Source organism: Chenopodium quinoa, unplaced genomic scaffold (genome assembly GCF_001683475.1).
Source record: "Chenopodium quinoa cultivar QQ74 unplaced genomic scaffold, ASM168347v1, whole genome shotgun sequence".
NCBI lineage: Eukaryota > Viridiplantae > Streptophyta > Magnoliopsida > Caryophyllales > Amaranthaceae > Chenopodium > Chenopodium quinoa.
This window is the reverse complement of record NW_018745540.1, coordinates 78,670-97,780: the sequence shown is the minus strand read 5'-3', so window position 1 is coordinate 97,780 and position 19,111 is coordinate 78,670. Positions and strand designations below refer to the sequence as shown.

The 19,111-nt window shown below is 42.0% G+C and overlaps 1 protein-coding gene across 1 annotated transcript; it reads right to left on the bottom strand.

Moving 5' to 3' along the window:
* Window positions 1–226: 226 nt before the first annotated feature.
* On the bottom strand, window positions 227–2,479 carry LOC110716011 (uncharacterized GPI-anchored protein At3g06035-like). The gene is made up of 2 exons (XM_021894644.1): window positions 2,268–2,479; window positions 227–910 (listed from the first exon to the last, which is right to left on the bottom strand). The coding sequence occupies exons 1-2, from the start codon at window positions 2,347–2,349 to the stop codon at window positions 408–410; spliced, it is 585 nt and encodes a 194-aa protein (XP_021750336.1). The 5' UTR covers window positions 2,350–2,479; the 3' UTR covers window positions 227–407.
* Window positions 2,480–19,111: the final 16,632 nt, after the last annotated feature.

Genomic DNA, 19,111 nt, shown 5'->3' with positions numbered 1-19,111 from the left:
CTGGCTCAAAGTTCTTAATCTCTCACCAAAATATAGTTTAGCTAATTACAACACTTAGCATCTATAGTTATGACAGAAAACATTTACACGACCATATCCCAGGGATATATGCTTATGTAGTCGGTCTAATGTTAAGAACATTCAACCTAGCTCAAGGTATCGATATCCATGGATGTGGGAGTAAATGTTTGCCACTAGACAGTAATGAAAAAAGAAAGAAAGAAGCTTTAACAAAATTCTGTTCTTCATTACTGAAAGGTCTTCAAGTAACATGAGGTAACATTTGAATTTTTCAACAAATGAGGTACATGATGTATTCAAATTCACATTTTCATTTGACAGAACTGTTTCAAGAGAGGATTTAAAAATAAAATGAATGATAAAATGGTATAACCATCCGATTTAACTTACAACAAAAAGAAACAAACCACCAAAAACACAATCATGTAGAAAAGGTGACTGGGTCTAGAAATGAAACCGGCAGCCTTGTAAGTTTCAAAGCTGCCTTCTGAAGAATTAGTGGTAAGAACAACAACAATCCAATTACCCTCCGAAGCAATACCAGCTCCTGTATACTTGGTATCGTTTAAGCTACCTGAATACTGGGACTTTGTAAAATTCCAAAGCACGAGGGTTGGATCCAAGTTTGGTACACAAGCAGGCATTATCATGCCATCGGCGGTGTTGCTGATGTTTAAATGGCAATGGGCTAGAAAGTCTGGGTAGTTGGGAAACTGGTTCTCCGTGCCTGGAACAGTGTTGGACCCTGTGCTGTTTGTACAGGGTTGATTCTTGAATTGGTCAGCCATTTGTTCAGCAAGACATTCTGCATTGTCATTCTTTGTGAAGGCTGTTAAGTTCAACGATGTTCGATACTTGTTGATGCCTTGGAGAAGACTGTCTTCCTCATCTGAAGTAAAGAAGATCATTAGCCAACGGAAAGCATATACACATCATTATCAGGATGCAGACCATGTAGTTGAGCAATAGTACAACTACTTGATCGAATTTGATAATGGCGCAGATAACAATATCAATTGAGCAAGAATATCTTTAAGCTTTGTTTGGCTGTTTAAACATAAATATCAACAAGCAATCATGAATTTGAAGTCGCACAATTTATGCAATTAAACCCAAAAAAGGTGACTCATGCTGAAAATGTAGGTTTATATACCAGTAAGACAGTCCAAGCGCATACACACTCAGCTCTGTTAGAATGTACGCCACCTGGCTCACCACACTGGATAGAATGCTTTTGATTGCTAATTTCTTTGCTTAATATAAAACCATAGGAGCAGATGTGTAAATCTGAATACTCTTAGTGAGACTGGACTATATGTTGTACTAAAACGACTTAGTATCTACCGCCAGTCCACCACAATAGTGTTTCGTTTGAGTCAGGAGTGAATGCAATTTTTACACAAGTTTTTCCACCAGGTTGCATTCGCACTACACAATCATGGTTATGAGCTACTAACAAAACCCAGGGCAGCTTCTATATGCCAAGCTTTCCACATATTCTTTGTAGAGTTTGTACAAATGCCAATTTAGATAAGGCTATTCCATCCAACTCCAGAAATGTAAACTCTTGTACAAGACTAAATTTTACAGATGATTCAACCATATCATCCAAAACTCAACAAATGTAACCCCTACATAGCTAATCCTAGTTTCACCATACAGGCATACACCAATGTGAAGAAAGACTCAGTCATTCACAAATATGCCCTATTGTGCGCCGCTCCTGATTTCGAATCAGGATACTGATGCACTCTCCCCTGGCGTTTAATGGCAATCTCTGAAACAAACTCTAATACTATACATTTTTAATACTACATACATTTTTTAAAACAATGGATATTTTATTTTTTTCACTAGTAATGACTAATGATTACACATTTTGTAACACCTTCTAGTCTTATTAGATCAAAAACTTTAAGATATATAAATACATTTAGCAAAGCGCAATTCTGCAAATTCATTAAAATTAACCCAGAAAAAATATTATATTTTTACCTACTCTCTCCATAAATTCGATATAACAGGCACCACGATAGTATAATTTGAACTAGCAATGCGACAACTAAATTATTAAGGATGTAGCATATAAGATCAGTAAGCAAGATCAAACAGCAATTCAAAGTCAGATCTGAAAAAAGAATCAAGTAATGAAAAAACACAGAAAGCAAGAGCTAACCCATTAAAGGGAGTCACAAAAGCAGAAGATAAATAAACTAAAAAGGCATGTTTGAGAAAGAAAAATTTACCATCAGATCTAACTTGGTGGTTAATTAAGACAATGGCTAGAAACAGAAAGAGCAGGAAAGTGGTGTTGTTGAAGGATGCCATTGTGGTCGGACAGCAAGAGCAAGTGAGCAGTGAAATTGTGCAGCAGATGATTAGCTTGGAACAAGAGAGTGCGTGTAATTGTGATTTCAGTGTTTGTTGGTCTTGTTCGTTCAGATTTGGACATGTTAACAGTTTTGTTCACCGACAGCATTTTTTAATTAGTATTGGCTTGTTGTCTTTTTGCCTGTTCTCATCACTTATTTTTGTTGAAATGAAAGTAATTTTTATTTTAAATAATACTACTTTTACTATATTTAGGGGTTGTTTAATTCGCAAGGGGTAATCGGAATAGAATAAACAAAGGGAAAAGAAAAAAATGGGATAAAAATATCTTATATTTGCTATGTTGTTTGTTTTAATAAGAAAGGGGAAAAAAAATTTCACTAGTCCCACCACCACACAACCACCTAATTCATTAACTTTCCACATTTCCAGCCACCATCCATCCACCAAACCACTCACCACACCTCTCCCACCATTCGCCGCCCTACGCTAGCACTCCCCCACCCTTGCCGGCCCAGCGCAGCTCATCCCTCCCCCAAAAAGCCTCCCTTAGCCCAGAAAAACCCTACAATCTAGTCTCACTCCCCGTAAAACCCATCGGCCAGCCCTCCCCTACCCTCGAAACCCTAGCGCCTAGGGTTTTGATGGTGGGGGAGGGTCGGCCGACCGTTTTACAGTGAGGGAGATGGAATTTTTTTAGGTTTTTCAGGTTTTTGATGGTGGGTTTTGAGAGTGAGGATGGCCGACGAAGGGAGGAGAGGTGTGGCGAAGGGTGGGGAAGAGGCGGCCGACGGATCTAAGTGGAGAGGGAGGGTTATGCATGGGTGAGGGAATGATTTTCGAGTGAGAGGAGGGGCGACGAGGTTCTGGTGAGGGGCGGCGACGTTCCGGCAAGAAGTGGGTAAGGGTGGCTGATGTGGGTATGGTGGTGGTTGGGGAAAGGGAATAGGAAAGGCTAGGGGGTGGGGAATGGGAGTAGAAGGTTTTTGGGTAATCAAAGGGGAAAGGGATTGATAGAAATGGAAAAAAGGAAACAACAACAAAGGGAATGATTCCCATGGAATCTCATTCCCTTTGATTATTAATGCGAACCAAATGGCCCCTTAAATTATTTTTATGGAAAACTAAATTTAATAAATAAATTACTGATTCTCTGTTATATTTGTTACATCTATATCTATATTATATATTAAAAGACGTTCCATTCAAAAGAACAGTGCCACATGGCACTTTTCAAAGTATATATGTTTTGAGCTAGATTCGAACCCGTAACCTCTAACACATAAAGGTTACATATTTACCATCTCAATTAACTTTGATTAATGTATTAAATTTCACATAATTAACATTATACGTTCCTTTCATTTATGAAGTAAATTAAAGGTTATATATATATATATATATATATATATATATATATATATATATATATATATATATATATATATATATAATTTATTTGTGTTTCACAACATTAGAAAATAATATTAAATAAATAAAACAGTAACAGGCAACGCCCGAACCACACACTAACTATAAAACAATCGAACATAATTATCAGCCCGGGGCATCGCTCGGGCCACACATTTGTTACTAATCCATACCTATATACTAAAGTAATCACCAGGATTATCCCTGTTGATTAGGGGATTTTTCCCCACCAATCACCATCTGACAAGTGGACCAATCAGGTTCCGCCATGTGTCCGTCACATGGGCCAATAGGAGCCTGCCACGTGTCAAGCAATGATCCGTCCACTCTGGACCAATTACGACACGACACGTGTCCTTCCCATGACACCTGGGATAACCGGTCACCTAGGCCCAACTTCCGTGGGAAGCCCAATCAGCCCAAGGTTAACCTAAACCTAGATTGGCACATTTCCCGATGTTATAAATACCTCCCTTAATCCTCATTAAGAGAGATTACGCAGATTACACACATTAAACTCTCTCACCTAGAGAGACCCAATCACTTTAATTTCCGCATTAATTACTCCTTAATCAAGTACTAACTTGACCGTCGGAGGCGGATCTCCAATCATCCGGAGCGTCCGTTTGTTTTGCAGGTACAGGCGTCCGGTTCCAGTCTCGGAATTGTAACTCTCCCGCAGGACATCAGAAAACCCCGAAACATTTTGGCGCCGTCTGTGGGGAGAGTACTTCTGAGATGGCATCCACATTTGTACCGGCTCCTGAAGAGAGACATCCCCTGGACGACCCTCTAGTTCAGTCGGACCACGATACTGAGAATGAATTTGAAGTTGAAGCTCACACAGCTTCAGACGGGACCCTAAGGGCCCGACGTACCCGTCATACCGAAAGGAGGGAACGGAAAAATCTTCAAACTGGAAGTGAGCCAGCAGGCGCACCGCCTGTTCGGCAGCAGCCGACTGATGGGTCTGCTCCCATCACAAGGAACGAACTCATGACCTTCATGAGGGACTTCAAGGGAGAAATTCAAGAGTTGATCAACAAGAAGCCGCCTGCTCTGGACAAGGAGCAGTCGGCTAAGAAACCCTCCACTTCACGGAAGAGGAAGCCAGTTCAAGGGCGAGAGGCGACCCCTCATCCTAAATCTATGAAGTGGGAGCCACCTGCCCTTGATTTCACAAAATACCGTTTTCCTACTCCAGGAAATAGGAAACATGTTCGTCATATTCAGGCGGACGGGTCGAGGAAAACATACACAGACGCTCGGCTACTGCTAGAGCAGAAGAAGAGTGACCGATTGTCAGAGTCGGCCTCTACTTCAAACTTCCAAGACAGTCTGCGAAATACCTCGATGAGGCATACTCATTCGTATCATGAGAGTCAGTCAGGCGGCACCTCCCGTCAGTCCGGCTTTCATAGCGACCAGGCGGTACCAAACTTACCGTTTGTACCGCAACAACAATATTTTTTACAGCCACCTCCGTTTGGTGGACATGCAGCAAAAAATGTCCAACCTATGGACTGGCAGCTACGGTTGCTTAGACTTGGTGAACAGCCGTCGGCCTTCTCCAAGGAAATTACTGAAGCCGCTCAGCCGGTCAAAGTGAAAAATGTATTAGTAGGTGCCTATGACGGCACTACTAACCCAGAAGACCATCTGATGGCATTCACCAACCTGATGTACCTTCAAGGGTTGGATGATCCCACTTGGTGCAAGTGTTTCCCAGCGACTCTCAAAGGAATCGCACAACAATGGTTCGGCAACCTGCCGACTGGTTGTGTAAATAACTTCAAGACGCTTGCTTACTTATTCACCTCCAACTTCGCCATGAACATCCCTGCGAAGAAGACGACCCTTGATTTAGGAACAATTCAGCAGGGCGAGAAGGAGGAGCTTCGTTCTTACATCAGGCGGTTTAACCTGATGAGAATACAGATTCAAGGGTTACCGGATGAAGTAGCCTATACTGACTTTTTCAGAGGTCTCAAAGACGGGTCGACCTTCAAATTTGATTTGGTCCGAAAGAGGGTGGCGACTCTTCAAGAGGCCTTGATTGAAGCGGAAGCTTATATACAGGCGACTGATCTTTGTAGTACGGTAAAGCAGTCAGACGGGAGAAGGTCCGACAAAAGAGAAGGACGACAGAAACAGTCGTCAAACAAAGACGAGAAGAGAAAAGAGGTCTGGGCGGCTGATTCCTCTAAACAGCCGGCCCAGAAAAAGAAAAAAGAATTCAAACCATACTCCCCAAAGTATGCGTTTAACAAGGATAGCCAATTTATCCTAAAGGAAATCAAGGGACGGATCTCAATTGAGAAGCCGGTCCCAATGAAGGGTTCTGCAAACAACCGGAACCAAGAAAAATTCTGTGATTATCATGAAGATGTTGGTCATCACACCAATGAATGCATCAGTCTCATGCGGTATCTGGACCGCCTGGCTGAGCAAAGTGATCTTGACACTTATGTCAAGAAATCTACGGGGAACACTTCCTCGAAAAAGCAGTCGGCCAAAAAGAATCAACAGGCCGACAGTTCCGATACAGATGATGCAGTCGTCTACACCATTGCAGGCGGCTTCTCAGGAGGCGGCCCCACTATTAGGGGCAACAAAGACAATATCAGACGGTTAGATGTAAATTCCGTTCACCAAGAATGGCCCTCCAAATATTCATTTCCTGAGATTGTCATCACTGAAGAAGATCTAGGAGGGGTAAGAGGGCCGCATGACGACCCTATCGTTATTGAATGTAAAGTGGCCAACCAGAGAGTTGGCCGAATCCTCATAGATACCGGAAGCTCCTCAGATCTCATCAGTAGCAAATGTCTGTCGAAACTAAAATATCAGGCTGATTGCATACATCCGGCATCCCACCCTTTAGTAGGGTTTGGAGGAGGAGTCGTCCACCCAGTGGGACGAGTGGATTTACCCATCCGCCTGGGCGAAAAAGGGGAAGGACGACACATGGTAGTCCGGTTCCTGGTAGTAGAAGAACTCTCGGCCTACAACATGATTCTGGGACGACCAACCCTGAATAATTCCAAGGCTGTTATAATCCCATCTCTTATGTTGCTCAAGTTTGAGAGGGATAATGGAACAGTCGGGTCCCTAAGGGGAGATCAGAGGATGGCCCGAGAGTGCTATCTCTCGGATGTCAAGCCCACTGTTATGGCCACTATGTCGAGCGGTGGAAAAATAGACCTTGACAATGTCAAGGAGAGTGCGCCTGTTCAAGAAGCAGGCGGCAAGAAGAGAAAGGCATCCCAGACAGGGGCCGCAAGAAAAGACAGAAAATAGCAATCATTGGCAGAGGAGCGGTCGGATGAATTCCGCCCTCAGCCAGCTGGTGAGCATACGGACCTGATCTTAGATGACTCGCGTCCTGACAGAACAATCAAGGTTGGGACGACTGCTCTAAGGGACCTAGGTGACGACTTTCACAAACTATTGAAAGAATACAAGGACATCTTTGCATTCGAAGTCCATGAAATGCCAGGCATTAGTCCTGATCTGGCGGTACATAAACTGGCCGTGGACCCGAAAAAGAAGCCGGTACGGCAGAAGAAGCGGAACCATGGCGAAGAAAGAAGTCAGGCGGCAGCCGCCGAAGTTAAAAAATTACTTGATGTAGGGTTCATTCGGCAATGTTACTTCCCAGACTGGGTTGCAAATGTGGTGCTTGTTAAAAAGCCGAATGGCACCTGGCGAAATGTGTGTAGACTACACAGACTTAAACAAGGCGTGCCCCAAAGACAGTTACCCTCTGCCTAAAATTGATAGCCTGGTCGACTCAACAGCCGGCCATGCTTTGATGAGCTTTATGGACGCCTACTCTGGTTTCCATCAAATTCCTTTATGGGAGAAAGATCAGGAGAAGACGGCCTTCGTCACTGATCAGGGGTTATACTGTTACACGGTCATGCCGTTTGGTCTTAAGAATGCCCTGACCACTTTCCAGCGAATGATAAACACTGTGTTCTTTGATCAGATTGGGAGAAATGTCGAGGCATATATTGATGATATGATTGTCAAGTTTAAACTTCAGAAAGATCATCTGTCGGACCTCCGAGAAACTTTCGCCACACTCAGGCGGCACCATGTCATGCTCAATCCCAAGAAATGTGTCTTTGGAGTTGAGTCTGGGAAATTTCTCGGATTCCTTATCAATCAGAGAGGAATAGAGGCGAACCCTGAGAAGGTGCAGGCGGTCATCGACATGCAGTCGTCTCGTACCATCCGAGAGGTTCAGAAGTTAACAGGTTGTCTGGCGGCCTTGGGAAGATTTCTAAGCCGATCAGGCGACAAATGCCTATACTTTTTCCAGGCAATTAAGAAAAAGGCAAGGTTTGAATGGGGGTCGGATGCTGAGGCGGCCTTCCAGAAATTGAAAGTTCACTTGCATTCCTTGCCGAGGCTGGTCAGCCCTTTGCCCAAAGAAGTACTCTACATGTACCTGGCCGTCTCTGATCATGCGTTAAGCGCTGTTCTCCTTGCTGAAAGAGACGGCTGTCAGCTCCCGGTCTATTTTGTCAGTCACGTACTGAAAAATGCCGAGTTAAGGTATCCCCTAGTGGAGAAATTTGGTCTTGCACTCTTCATGGCTGTTAAAAAATTGAAGCCCTACTTTTTGGCACATGCAGTCGTCGTGTATACAGACCAACCTATCAAGCGGCCACTGACCATCATGGAGTCGTCAGGCCGAATGATCAAATGGGCCATAGAAATACAGAGCCTCGAAGTTACCTTCGAGCCTAGAAAAGCAGTGAAGGGGCAAGCCTTTGCTGACTTTATTGTTGAGATGACTCGTCCTCCTGACTCTCAAGTTCCAGACCAAGTCTGGAAGGTATATGTGGATGGAAGCTCTACTTCAAATGGTTGTGGAGCAGGCGTCATATGTCAGTCGCCAGAGGGCGACATGTACGAGTATGCTCTACGCTTCAGTTTTCAGGCCTCAAACAATGAGGCAGAATATGAAGCTTTACTAGCCGGAATCCGCATGTGCAAGGCGGCAGGGGCAAGAAAAATAGACGCCTGTTCCGATTCACAATGATAGTGAGTCAGTACAATGGCGAATACGAAGCAACCCATCCGGCCATGATCAAGTATTTACAGGCGGTACGACAGGCGGTCGGATCCCTTGAATATTTTTGTCTGACCCAAGTGCCGAGATCAGAAAACAACCAGGCGGATGCACTTTCAAAATTAGCATCATCCGCCTCCTGTGATACTCCTCGAACTGTTTTTTGGGAAGTAAGGGAGAGGAGAAGCATTGAGGAAGAACCTATTGGAATCTTAGACAGAAGCTCAACCTGGATGGATCCAATCAGGGCATATCTGACAAAGGGTACCCTGCCGGATGATCATCAACAGGCGGCAGCACTGAAAAAACGAGCAACTAGTTTTGAAATAATAAAGGGAGAACTTCACAAAAGGGGGTACCTTCAACCCTTCTTAAAGTGTGTTTCTCTAGAAAAGGGACGAGAGATACTAGACGATCTTCACTCTGGTTACTGTGCTTCCCATATAGGCGGTAGGACGCTTGCTCAACGGGCAAGGCGGCAGGGCTACTTTTGGCCTACTTTAGAAGCAGATGCAATGGAGATGGTGAAATAATGTGACAAGTGCCAAAGGTTTGGCAAGCTAATTCACCGTCCGGCTACTAACCTCACTACCATTCATAGCCCACTACCGTTTGCTAAGTGGGGCATGGATATTCTGGGTCCATATACGCCTGCTACAGGCGGAAGGAGGTACATACTTGTTGCCGTCGACTACTTCACTAAATGGGTAGAGGCGGAGGCTGTAAAGGGAATCAAGACGAAGGATGTAATTTCATTCATTTGGAAAAATGTCATCACTCGGTTCGGGGTTCCCATGTCTATGGTTTTTGATAATGGTCCCCAATTTGAGACGCCTGTTCTCAAAAGCTGGTTGGGTGACCAAGGAATTGTACACTACTTTGCATCAGTCGGTCGTCCACAAGCAAACGACAGGTAGAAGCTTTCAATAAAATCATCTCAGACGGTCTCAAAAAAAAGATTGAAGGAGCAGGCGGCCTATGGGCGGATGAATTACCACATGTTCTCTGGGCCATTAGGACGACTGAAAAAGGGGCAACTGGAGAAACTCCATTCCTCCTAACTTAAGGTGCGGAAGCTGTTCTTCCAATAGAACACTACGAGCCGACTCTTCGAGTAATGCTATATGACGAAGAGGCAAACTGGGAAGCCATGCGCCTGGCATTAGACTCACTTCCTGAAAGGAGGGGCAATGCTGTCTTGCGCCATGAAATTTACCGTCTGAGAATGACTAGATCATACAACAAAAAAGTACACAGGCGTCCACTCAAAGTGGGGGACTTTGTACTTAGAAAAATGGAAGCAGTTGGAAGGGCTAATGAGTCTGGCAAACTAACTCCCAACTGGGAAGGACCCTACCGAATCTGTGAAGAGGTCAGGGACGGTACCTACCGTCTGGAAACACCAGACGACCAACCGTTGCCTCGAACTTGGAATGCAGATAATCTTAAGAAATATTTCTTTTGAATGATATAAATAGTCAAGGGCTACTTAATAAAAGTTTGCATACTTAATATTCAATTTTGTACTAAGAGGGGCACGCCTACTAACAAACAGTCGGCTACTCTCCATATTCAGTTTTCATTTTTACTTAAGAGGGGCATGCCTACTGACAAACAGTCGGCTACTCTCCATGTTTAATTTTTATTCTTACTTAAGAGGGGCATGCCGTCTGTACCTTTACAGTCGGCTACTCTCCATTGAGTATTTTACTCATCACCATAGGGGCATGCCGTCTGGATATATAGTCGGCTACTCTCCATAGAAGAGGGCCGACTGGTTCCAAAGCACACAACCACCCCCCTTATACTTAGCTCAAAATGATTAGGGCCTGGCCGACCCTGTGCCTAAACAGGCGGCTACCCTCCTCTTACTTAGCACCTACGTTCACCAAGAACTAACCAATTCCACAAGCCGAATGATCAGTCCAGGCGCCAAGCCAACTGATCCAATTTTTAAACTAATTCGACCTGTCCCAACATCATAGCAGGCGTCCGGCGGCATCCCTCCGGATGAAATTCGTCGCAGAGAGCAGCTCCCTTTTGGGTGGAACATTGCTCTATAAACTAATTACACGGCACCTATACGACTGTCCCCAAGGGAAACCACGTAGCCGTTTTTGAGACAAGGATAACTCTATCACTAACCAAACCAGTGGTAGCAGTTGGCATCTGAGTCAGATGACCGCCTGTATTACTTGGGATAAATGCAGGGGGTACCTCTTGAGTTAATAGCCAACAAACATTGGCGAATCTAAAGGTTCAGCCGGCCTCCGCCGCCTGGTACCTTTACTACTCAAGCAGGAGTGACGGCGACTGAGTAACACCAAAGTTAACTCATAGTCACTCTCTCAAACTTAGTATGGAGCCCAAAAGGTATGAGTCGTCCGCCTGTTTTTAGCAAACAGGGGCTCTCAACCACTACTCCTGCTAGGTTAACAACCTATGAGTTAAAAGCCAACAAACATTGGCGAATAAAGGGGAACAACCGGTACCCACCGCTTGATACTTCTACTACTCAGTTACTTGGCGACTAGGTAACAATCATGTTTACTTGGACACTCCTTAAAAATTTGGTATTAAACTAAAAAGGTGTTCAAACAGCACCTGTTCACACTAGATTAAATATGGCGGGAAACAGTCGGCCTAGACGGCCTAAAGTCTCTAGCCTAAAAGCATGACAAGTAGGAAACAACTTTCCTACTTGGTTAATTTTACACATGACAGGACCGCCTGCCTAAAGGGGATCCAGTCTTTAAAATGGTTCGAATACCGATTGGATAAATGGCCGACTGATCGTCTAGCCTGGAAACAGACCACCAGTCGTCCAGGGGCATAGGCGGCGTGACTAACTATCCGTACCTGTTTGCAACTATCGGCCATGTAAAACAGTCGGTATAGTGTACAATTGGATATCAGAATATTCAATACTTAAACAAATTTGAAGCAAAACAAAAAAAATTCATTAAAAAGAAGCTGGTCATTAAAGACCGGCAAAATATTTAGAGCCCCGGCCCCCTGGCCGGGTAAATACAAACAAACGGCACGCAGGCCGTGGAAAGAAGACATAAAGCTTAAGAAGGGGGCAGATCTTCAATATTAGCAGCTGCCGCCTGGTCAGCACTCTTCTTGCTGGACTTGGCTTCAGCTGCATCCTTTGATGCATTACCCCCAAGCGGCACAAGCGCCACTACCGGCTGCTCCTCCTCCTCCAATGCCTCTTCCTCAGCAGCCGCCAGGATCTCTTGATTATATCTATCAGAACACTGGCGGTACGTTTTTTCCCATGAGGCAAAGTCGGCATTGGGGAAGAGGCGGCCCCAAGTCATGCGCTGGATTTGAGCAGAGTCTTCCATCATCTCCCGGACCAGCTCTTTCTTTTCTTGCTCGGCCTTTTCCGAGAGCTCCTGAGTAAGACTCTTCTCCTTGGTCACCAGGCGTACCTTTACGCTCGCCAAGGATTTCTCCAAGGTTTCTTATGAGGACATCTTTTGGCGAAGAGGTCTCAGCTCGGCCTTGAGGTTGTTGATGGTCGCCTCCAGCTCGCTATTCCTCTTCTGGGCCGCCTCTAACTGAGCCCGGATAGCGGCGGTAGCCTGCGCCTGATAATAAAGAATATCAATGGTCAGAACTTCATTTTGGGCAATTTGAAACATTGTCTTATCACAGTCAGAGGCGGCCATAGCTTTTGCAGCCTTTACCTCTTTGTTCTTCCGGTCAAGCGGCTTGCGAAGGCTGTTCACTCGGAGCAGGGCCTAAGTAAAAAGGGGAACAGGCGTCAGTTTCCAAACAAAAAAGAAAACAGGCGTCCTGGAATTCAAATACTCAAAAATATGCCAAGTATACCTCAGCAAGGACCCCTGCAATCCCGTCTAGGTCAAGGGTGCCGACACCCCTGACCGCCTCCCTTTCAGCTGGAGGAACGGCCTTGATCATAGACTTGGCCACCTCGACCAAGTAAGGCTCCTGAGGGCCGGCTGCATCAAGCATAAACAAACGGATTAGACCTAGTAAAGAAGGGATCAAGTCTAAAATTTACAAGGATAATTTCATACTTCTAGGTGGCCCAGCTGGAGTTTTAGAAGAAGTGGCCGGCTGTTTCTCAGCCGCCACATGTTTCCTGGCAGAACCAGGAGAGCTCGCAACAGTCGTCCTCCGGGCCTTGGGGTCCGGCTGTTGGGAAGAAGAAGCTCTTGGAGCGCCCGTCTAAAATAGAAGAAAAGAGTCAGTATATGCATAAACACAACTCCACAAAGAGGGTGAAAGGTTCGAAGCCCACCAAGGGTGCCCCCTTGTTGGGGGAGTCGGTTGAAGACTGTTAAATGATGGAGGCCCGCAACATGGCCGCCGCAGTCTTGGAGGCGGTAATTTTGCTCATGGCGTCCGCTGCAAAAACAAATAGCAAAGTTAATAAAAGTCATAACAAGAAATGCATGGAACAACAGAGTATTTGACAGGCCGGCTACCTCTTGAGAACCGACTGCTGAGGCCACAGGCGGCCAAAAAGTACTCGTCGTAGAGCCATTTGAAGCTCGGGACGCAGTGCAGGGGTACTTGCTCTCGTACCCCTGAAGTAGAGTTCACCTTCGACTCTACTTTGAAGAGTCCTTTATCTAGGATCTCTTTCTTAGCCTTGGGGGGAACAGGCGGCATGTTGTGGCCGCTTGCAAGAAGGGGTGGATTCCTGTTCCACCTGTTGAAGCGCTTGTTCAGCTCTGTGTATGAACTCTCAATGATAAGGAAGGTGCTCCGCCAGTCATTCCATTTGTTTGCTTTACCTCTCGTCATGAGGTAGCCCATGTGGCTCGTTAATTGATACCAGCAGGTACCGCCTGCCTTAGGGGTCCGGATGAGGTAGTTCATGTGGGCGAAAGCCTCGAAGTTCGGCTCCACCCCGTGCAGTTCGCACCCGGCCACATAGCCGAGTACGTTGACCCAGGAGTTCGGGGTTAACTGCCATAACCCCAACTCATACCTATACAAGATCCGCTGAACAGCCGGATGTAGTGGGAAGCGCAGCCCAGCCTTGATGGCCGCCTCGTAGCAGCCAAAGCAGGCGCCATCATAACTGGTACCAGCCGACTAGACGACTGTGTCTTCTTGATCCGGCACGAACACTAAAAAGTCGGGGCCCATTGTGTGGTTTGCGATAAAGCTCTCCACTTTCTCTTGCATGGCTGTGATCCGGCCCCGAGGTACCGTGCAGTAGTAGGGGGTATTTTGCTCTCGGTGAGAGGCGGATGGCTCCGCCCAATCGTCCCCCTTCTCAACTGCGTGAGAAAGCCTTGCCTCTTGCAGGCGACTGTTTTTCTCTTCTGTGTCCAGAGAAGCATGGCCAGAAGAGCTAGACTCGGAATCGTCCTCTGACGAGTCCGAAGAGGACGACTCCTCCCCTCTCCCGGAGGGGCACGCCTCCTCTCCTTTAAAAGGAGCAGGAGAGAATGTAGAATTGTCAACTGTAAAATGGGAAGGGGTCACTTTGACTCCTCCCTCAGAACTGCCGGCTTTCAAGCCGCTTTGTTTCACTTCCACATCTGGCGCCTGGTCAGATGTTTCACTAATCGGCACCCTGTGGGAGGAGTCGTCTGAGTTTGAGATCCTGGCAGTCTTTTTTGTTCTGGCCATCATGCTCTGCATAGACACAGATATAGTCGGACTTTGTATAAAGGGAAAAGATGGGTCCAGAAAAGGGCAGGCGACACTCCTAGTCCTAGATTCAGCCGTCCCCGGTGACCGGCTGATCACTAACCTAGGTCGTGTCGTGTGCTTCCGTGGTGCCATTTCAAAAAAGAATAAAGTAAAGAGGAAATTAAGAGTAAGAGAACCGACGGTTACCTGAACGAGTGACGATTGATGAAGTTCTGAAAATCCTTTGCAGTCGGCTTGTCAGAGCAGGCGGTAGGCAGAAAGGGTCCAAAATGTCAGAGCAAGTTCAGGGGTCCGAATGTTCTCTCACAAAGTTTTCAAGTGTGAAAATGACCGAAGTCAACACTCCTTTATATAGGCGAAGGGTCACTTCCAGAATTCAAAATTTTGGCGGGAGAATCTCTCGGCCTCTCGCCGAGTGACACCTGTAGCAGGTCGTCGCCTGTTATAGGGCGATACCTGTCACAGGTAACACGTGACCAGTCACGTGCCACCTGTGAGGGGCAAATGATTAGGGGATTTTTCCCCACCAATCACCATCTGACAAGTGGACCAATCAGGTTCCGCCATGTGTCCGTCACATGTGCCAATAGGAGCCTGCCACGTGTCAAGCAATGATCCGTCCACTCTGGACCAATTACGACACGACACGTGTCCTTCCCATGACACCTGGGATAACCGGTAACCTAGGCCCAACTTCCGTGGGAAGCCCAATCAGCCCAAGGTTAACCTAAACCTAGATTGGCACGTTTCCCGAGGTTATAAATACCTCCCTTAATCCTCATTAAGAGAGATTACGCAGATTACACCATTAAACTCTCTCACCTAGAGGGACCCAATCACTTTAATTTCCGCATTAATTACTCCTTAATCAAGTACTAACTTGACCGTCGGAGGCGGATCTCCAATCATCCGGAGCGTCCGTTTGTTTTGCAGGTACAGGCGTCCGGTTCCAGTCTCGGAATTGTAACTCTCCCGCAGGACATCAGAAAACCCCGAAACACCTGTAGTACACGTGTCGCGTCCACATTAAAAAATTTCAGGCCAAAAACCTTTTTTTGCCTTAAAAAATAATAAGATAATTGATAAAAAAAAAATTATACAGACTAAATAATAGAAAATAACAACTTTAAATAAATAAAACATTAAATGTATACAAAATCTATAAACAAATAAAAAGTTATAGTAATATATAAATATATTTTTTCTGTGAATATCCGAGCGTTGCTCGGAAAAAGAACTAGTTTTTACTGATTAAAGCTTATTTTATTGAAATTAACTTATTTTTACTGAATTAACTTATTTTTACAGAATTAACTTTTTTATACTTTCTATTTAAAGCGAACAGGGACTTGTTTGCTAATCCACGAGATATAGGAAAAATACAAAGTAATTGGAATTAATAATTTCTAGATTTAAGACCTTGGGAAGCACGATTTTTTCAAAAATAAATTTCACGAAAAGATCATTCTTGTATAAAACTTGGATAAAAATTTAATGTGATTTGTAATGCGAACTTAAATATTTTTTAAGAATAATTTAAATCCTAAGAATGAAATTTATTTTTCATTGGTCAAAATAATGCCTTTGTATATTTTATACTAATTTAACATTTAATATTCAGCCGCAATAACAAATATTAATACGAGATAACCTTTTTTTTTATATTATACAGTTTCAAAATATAAAAACATTTTTTCAAATTGTGTACACGATGAAAATCAATGATCTTAATCCTTGATTATGCTGGTTGATTAGTTGTATACTTAAACTCACCCCCTTACTTCTTAATTATGATCATTGTTCATTACATTCAAGAATTTCATGATATTCAACTTTAAAAAAAACGTTTCCTTGCCTGCAAAATTGGTACGTGTATTTGTGTGGGATTTACATTAGATGAGTTTATATAGATTGAAATAATGTTAAATTTAAAGTGGTGATAAAGTTTTATAAACTTTGCTAATGTAGTACTTAATCATTTAGACGAATAAATGATAAATGATGATCATTATTTTTATTGCAAGATAAAGAGAAAAGGAATTTGTATTTATTTTCAAAGATTTTTCTTATTTTTGTATATAATCCAAACCTGATTTTTTTTTTTAATTGAACATTTGAAAGTGGTTTTCTTTTCTTTTTTTTTTAATTAGCTGATTTTTCGGGTAAAAAAAATTACTATAATCACTTCTCATATTTCATTATTTTCTTTATCTAATCCTTTTTTTTAATTATCAATTAAACGTGAATATCAGTTTTAAAGTTTAATAGTATTTTTTTATTTTTTTTATTAAATATATGATGTATATTTTATTATAATCAATTTTCGTATGTTACTATTTTTTTCAATCTAATCCAAAATTGAACATTTTTTTAATTTTAATTGAACATAGTTTTCATAATTTTTAATTTAATAGCTTCTTTAAGAAAAATAAAATTATGTATGATGACAAGATTTTATATATTTCTTGTGATCTCTTAACGACCTCTAACCCTTTTTTTTATTTAAATTTTTGATACAAATTTCACATGTTTAAAGAAGGTAAAGTTTTTTGTTGCATTATATGTTTTAAATTTTTTTTTTTACGTAAATATCATCTCATTCATCGGATATTTAGATAAAACCATTAGTATCAAAAGATAATATTATTAAAAAAAATATTTATATCCTAATATCACAATATAATTTTTTTTTTGTTTTTTAAATAATTTAAATACTAATGTCTAAAGATAATTTTTAGTTATTTAAAAAATGGATATTTTTTTGTCTATTAAATATAAAGCCATTAATATCAAAAGATAATATTTATTTTTTTAATAATTTAAACCAAATCACTATTCGTTGTTTTTATATACGTGGAAAATTATTAAATATCATTTGTTACTTTATCTTAGGTGGCGAGTGAATATTTTAATTTTAAATGGATACAAGCCTAATTTTTAATTGGTCGAAACAATATCGTTGCTTATGTGGCGGGCCGAATACTCTCGAAAAAGACCTACTTTCATTTATATACTAGTTTTATGCCTAGGCGATGGCGCAATGCCCAGATAGGTTATAAAATTTTAAAATAACATATTACTTGAATGTTAAATACGGTCAAATAATTCTTTCTGATAATGTAGGATATTTAGACGTACGATGTCATGTGGCTTATATTTATATAATAATACTTTTATTAATCTTGTTTGTAAACAGATATCTATGTTACTATTGACTTGAGATTATTTTTATTAAACTTAAATTATTTTTAATGATCTGAAAGTATTTTTACCAAACTAAAATTAATTTTATTGATTAAAACTTATTTTTACTAATCTATATTATTTTTTAAAATAAATTAATAACAATGCATTTTGTATAGGGCTAGCCACACCATCTAGCCGGACAAAGTAACCTCTCTAAAACTGACCGAGTAACCCCTGTATTACTAACTGAGTAACCTCGATCACTAACTAAGTAACCCCTATCTATAACACTGATTGAGTAACCACTATAACACAAACTAAGTAACCCCTATAACACTAACGAAATAACTCTTGTAATAGTTGGTGACACGGTTTGGCCAACTACGTTTAAAAGTTTGTGATTAAATATATTATAAATGGATCTTATTTTATAGAACTTTTTAAAACAAATTTTTATGATGGAAATAAAATTGAGTTATAGACTATTTATTGAAAGTTATGATTAATTTTGTATATATGAAATATTAGAATTCTATCGACAATAAAACTCTATACAACAATTTTATCTTTAAAACTCTATCAAAAAATCGCTTACTTAGCACCATATGTATCACAATAATACCTATTTTCCTCCAACGTGGCGCGACACTTGGCGAAAAACTGGAATGCCAAGTGTCACTGTGTCGTGGTCTGGCTGCGAGACTGACTTTATTTATTAGTGATAGGATATTAGATTTCCCTATATGGAAAGTTATTAGAAGATTTTTTTTCCCTTCTTATCATTTTTTTTGAAAAAAGATTCATTCATAAACAAAAAGTCATACAACATCTACAATAAATTTTATATCTAACAAATAAATGGCAATTGAATCAAAAAAAAAATATTCATTTAGAAAAGCTACGATCGTTGTCGTGAATCCCACATTATTTATACCGTCTTTCACATCGCTGGGATTCACAACATTATTCGACAAGGGGTCTATCGATTTGTTTTAACCGTGAAGAAATTTTTTGCTTGATTCGTCTAGTTGTAATCAAAAGATTAACCTCTTTTTTGATCCCGCAAAAATATTTACCCATGAAAGAACTTTACAACAATCCATTAAACAAAAAAAGCAAATCCGCCCTCAAAAGGGAGAAGAAGAAAAAATCTTTTGAGGGAGAAATGTTCCTCCTATAAGAGGATGAGTTTTTATAAACCTTAAACAAACAAAAAAAAAATAAAGAGAAGAGGCACCCGAAAAACAAAGATTGAAGATTTTCACCGCTAAAAACCAATGAAAGCCACTTCAAAATTCAACAATGGAGGCTAGGGTTTTTAGAAAGAGAGGAGAGGGGAGAGAGATGCTTCTTAAAAAGAATACGGAGTAATCGATCATCAATTAGAAACAAAATATCCTTCTTGTCATTAAT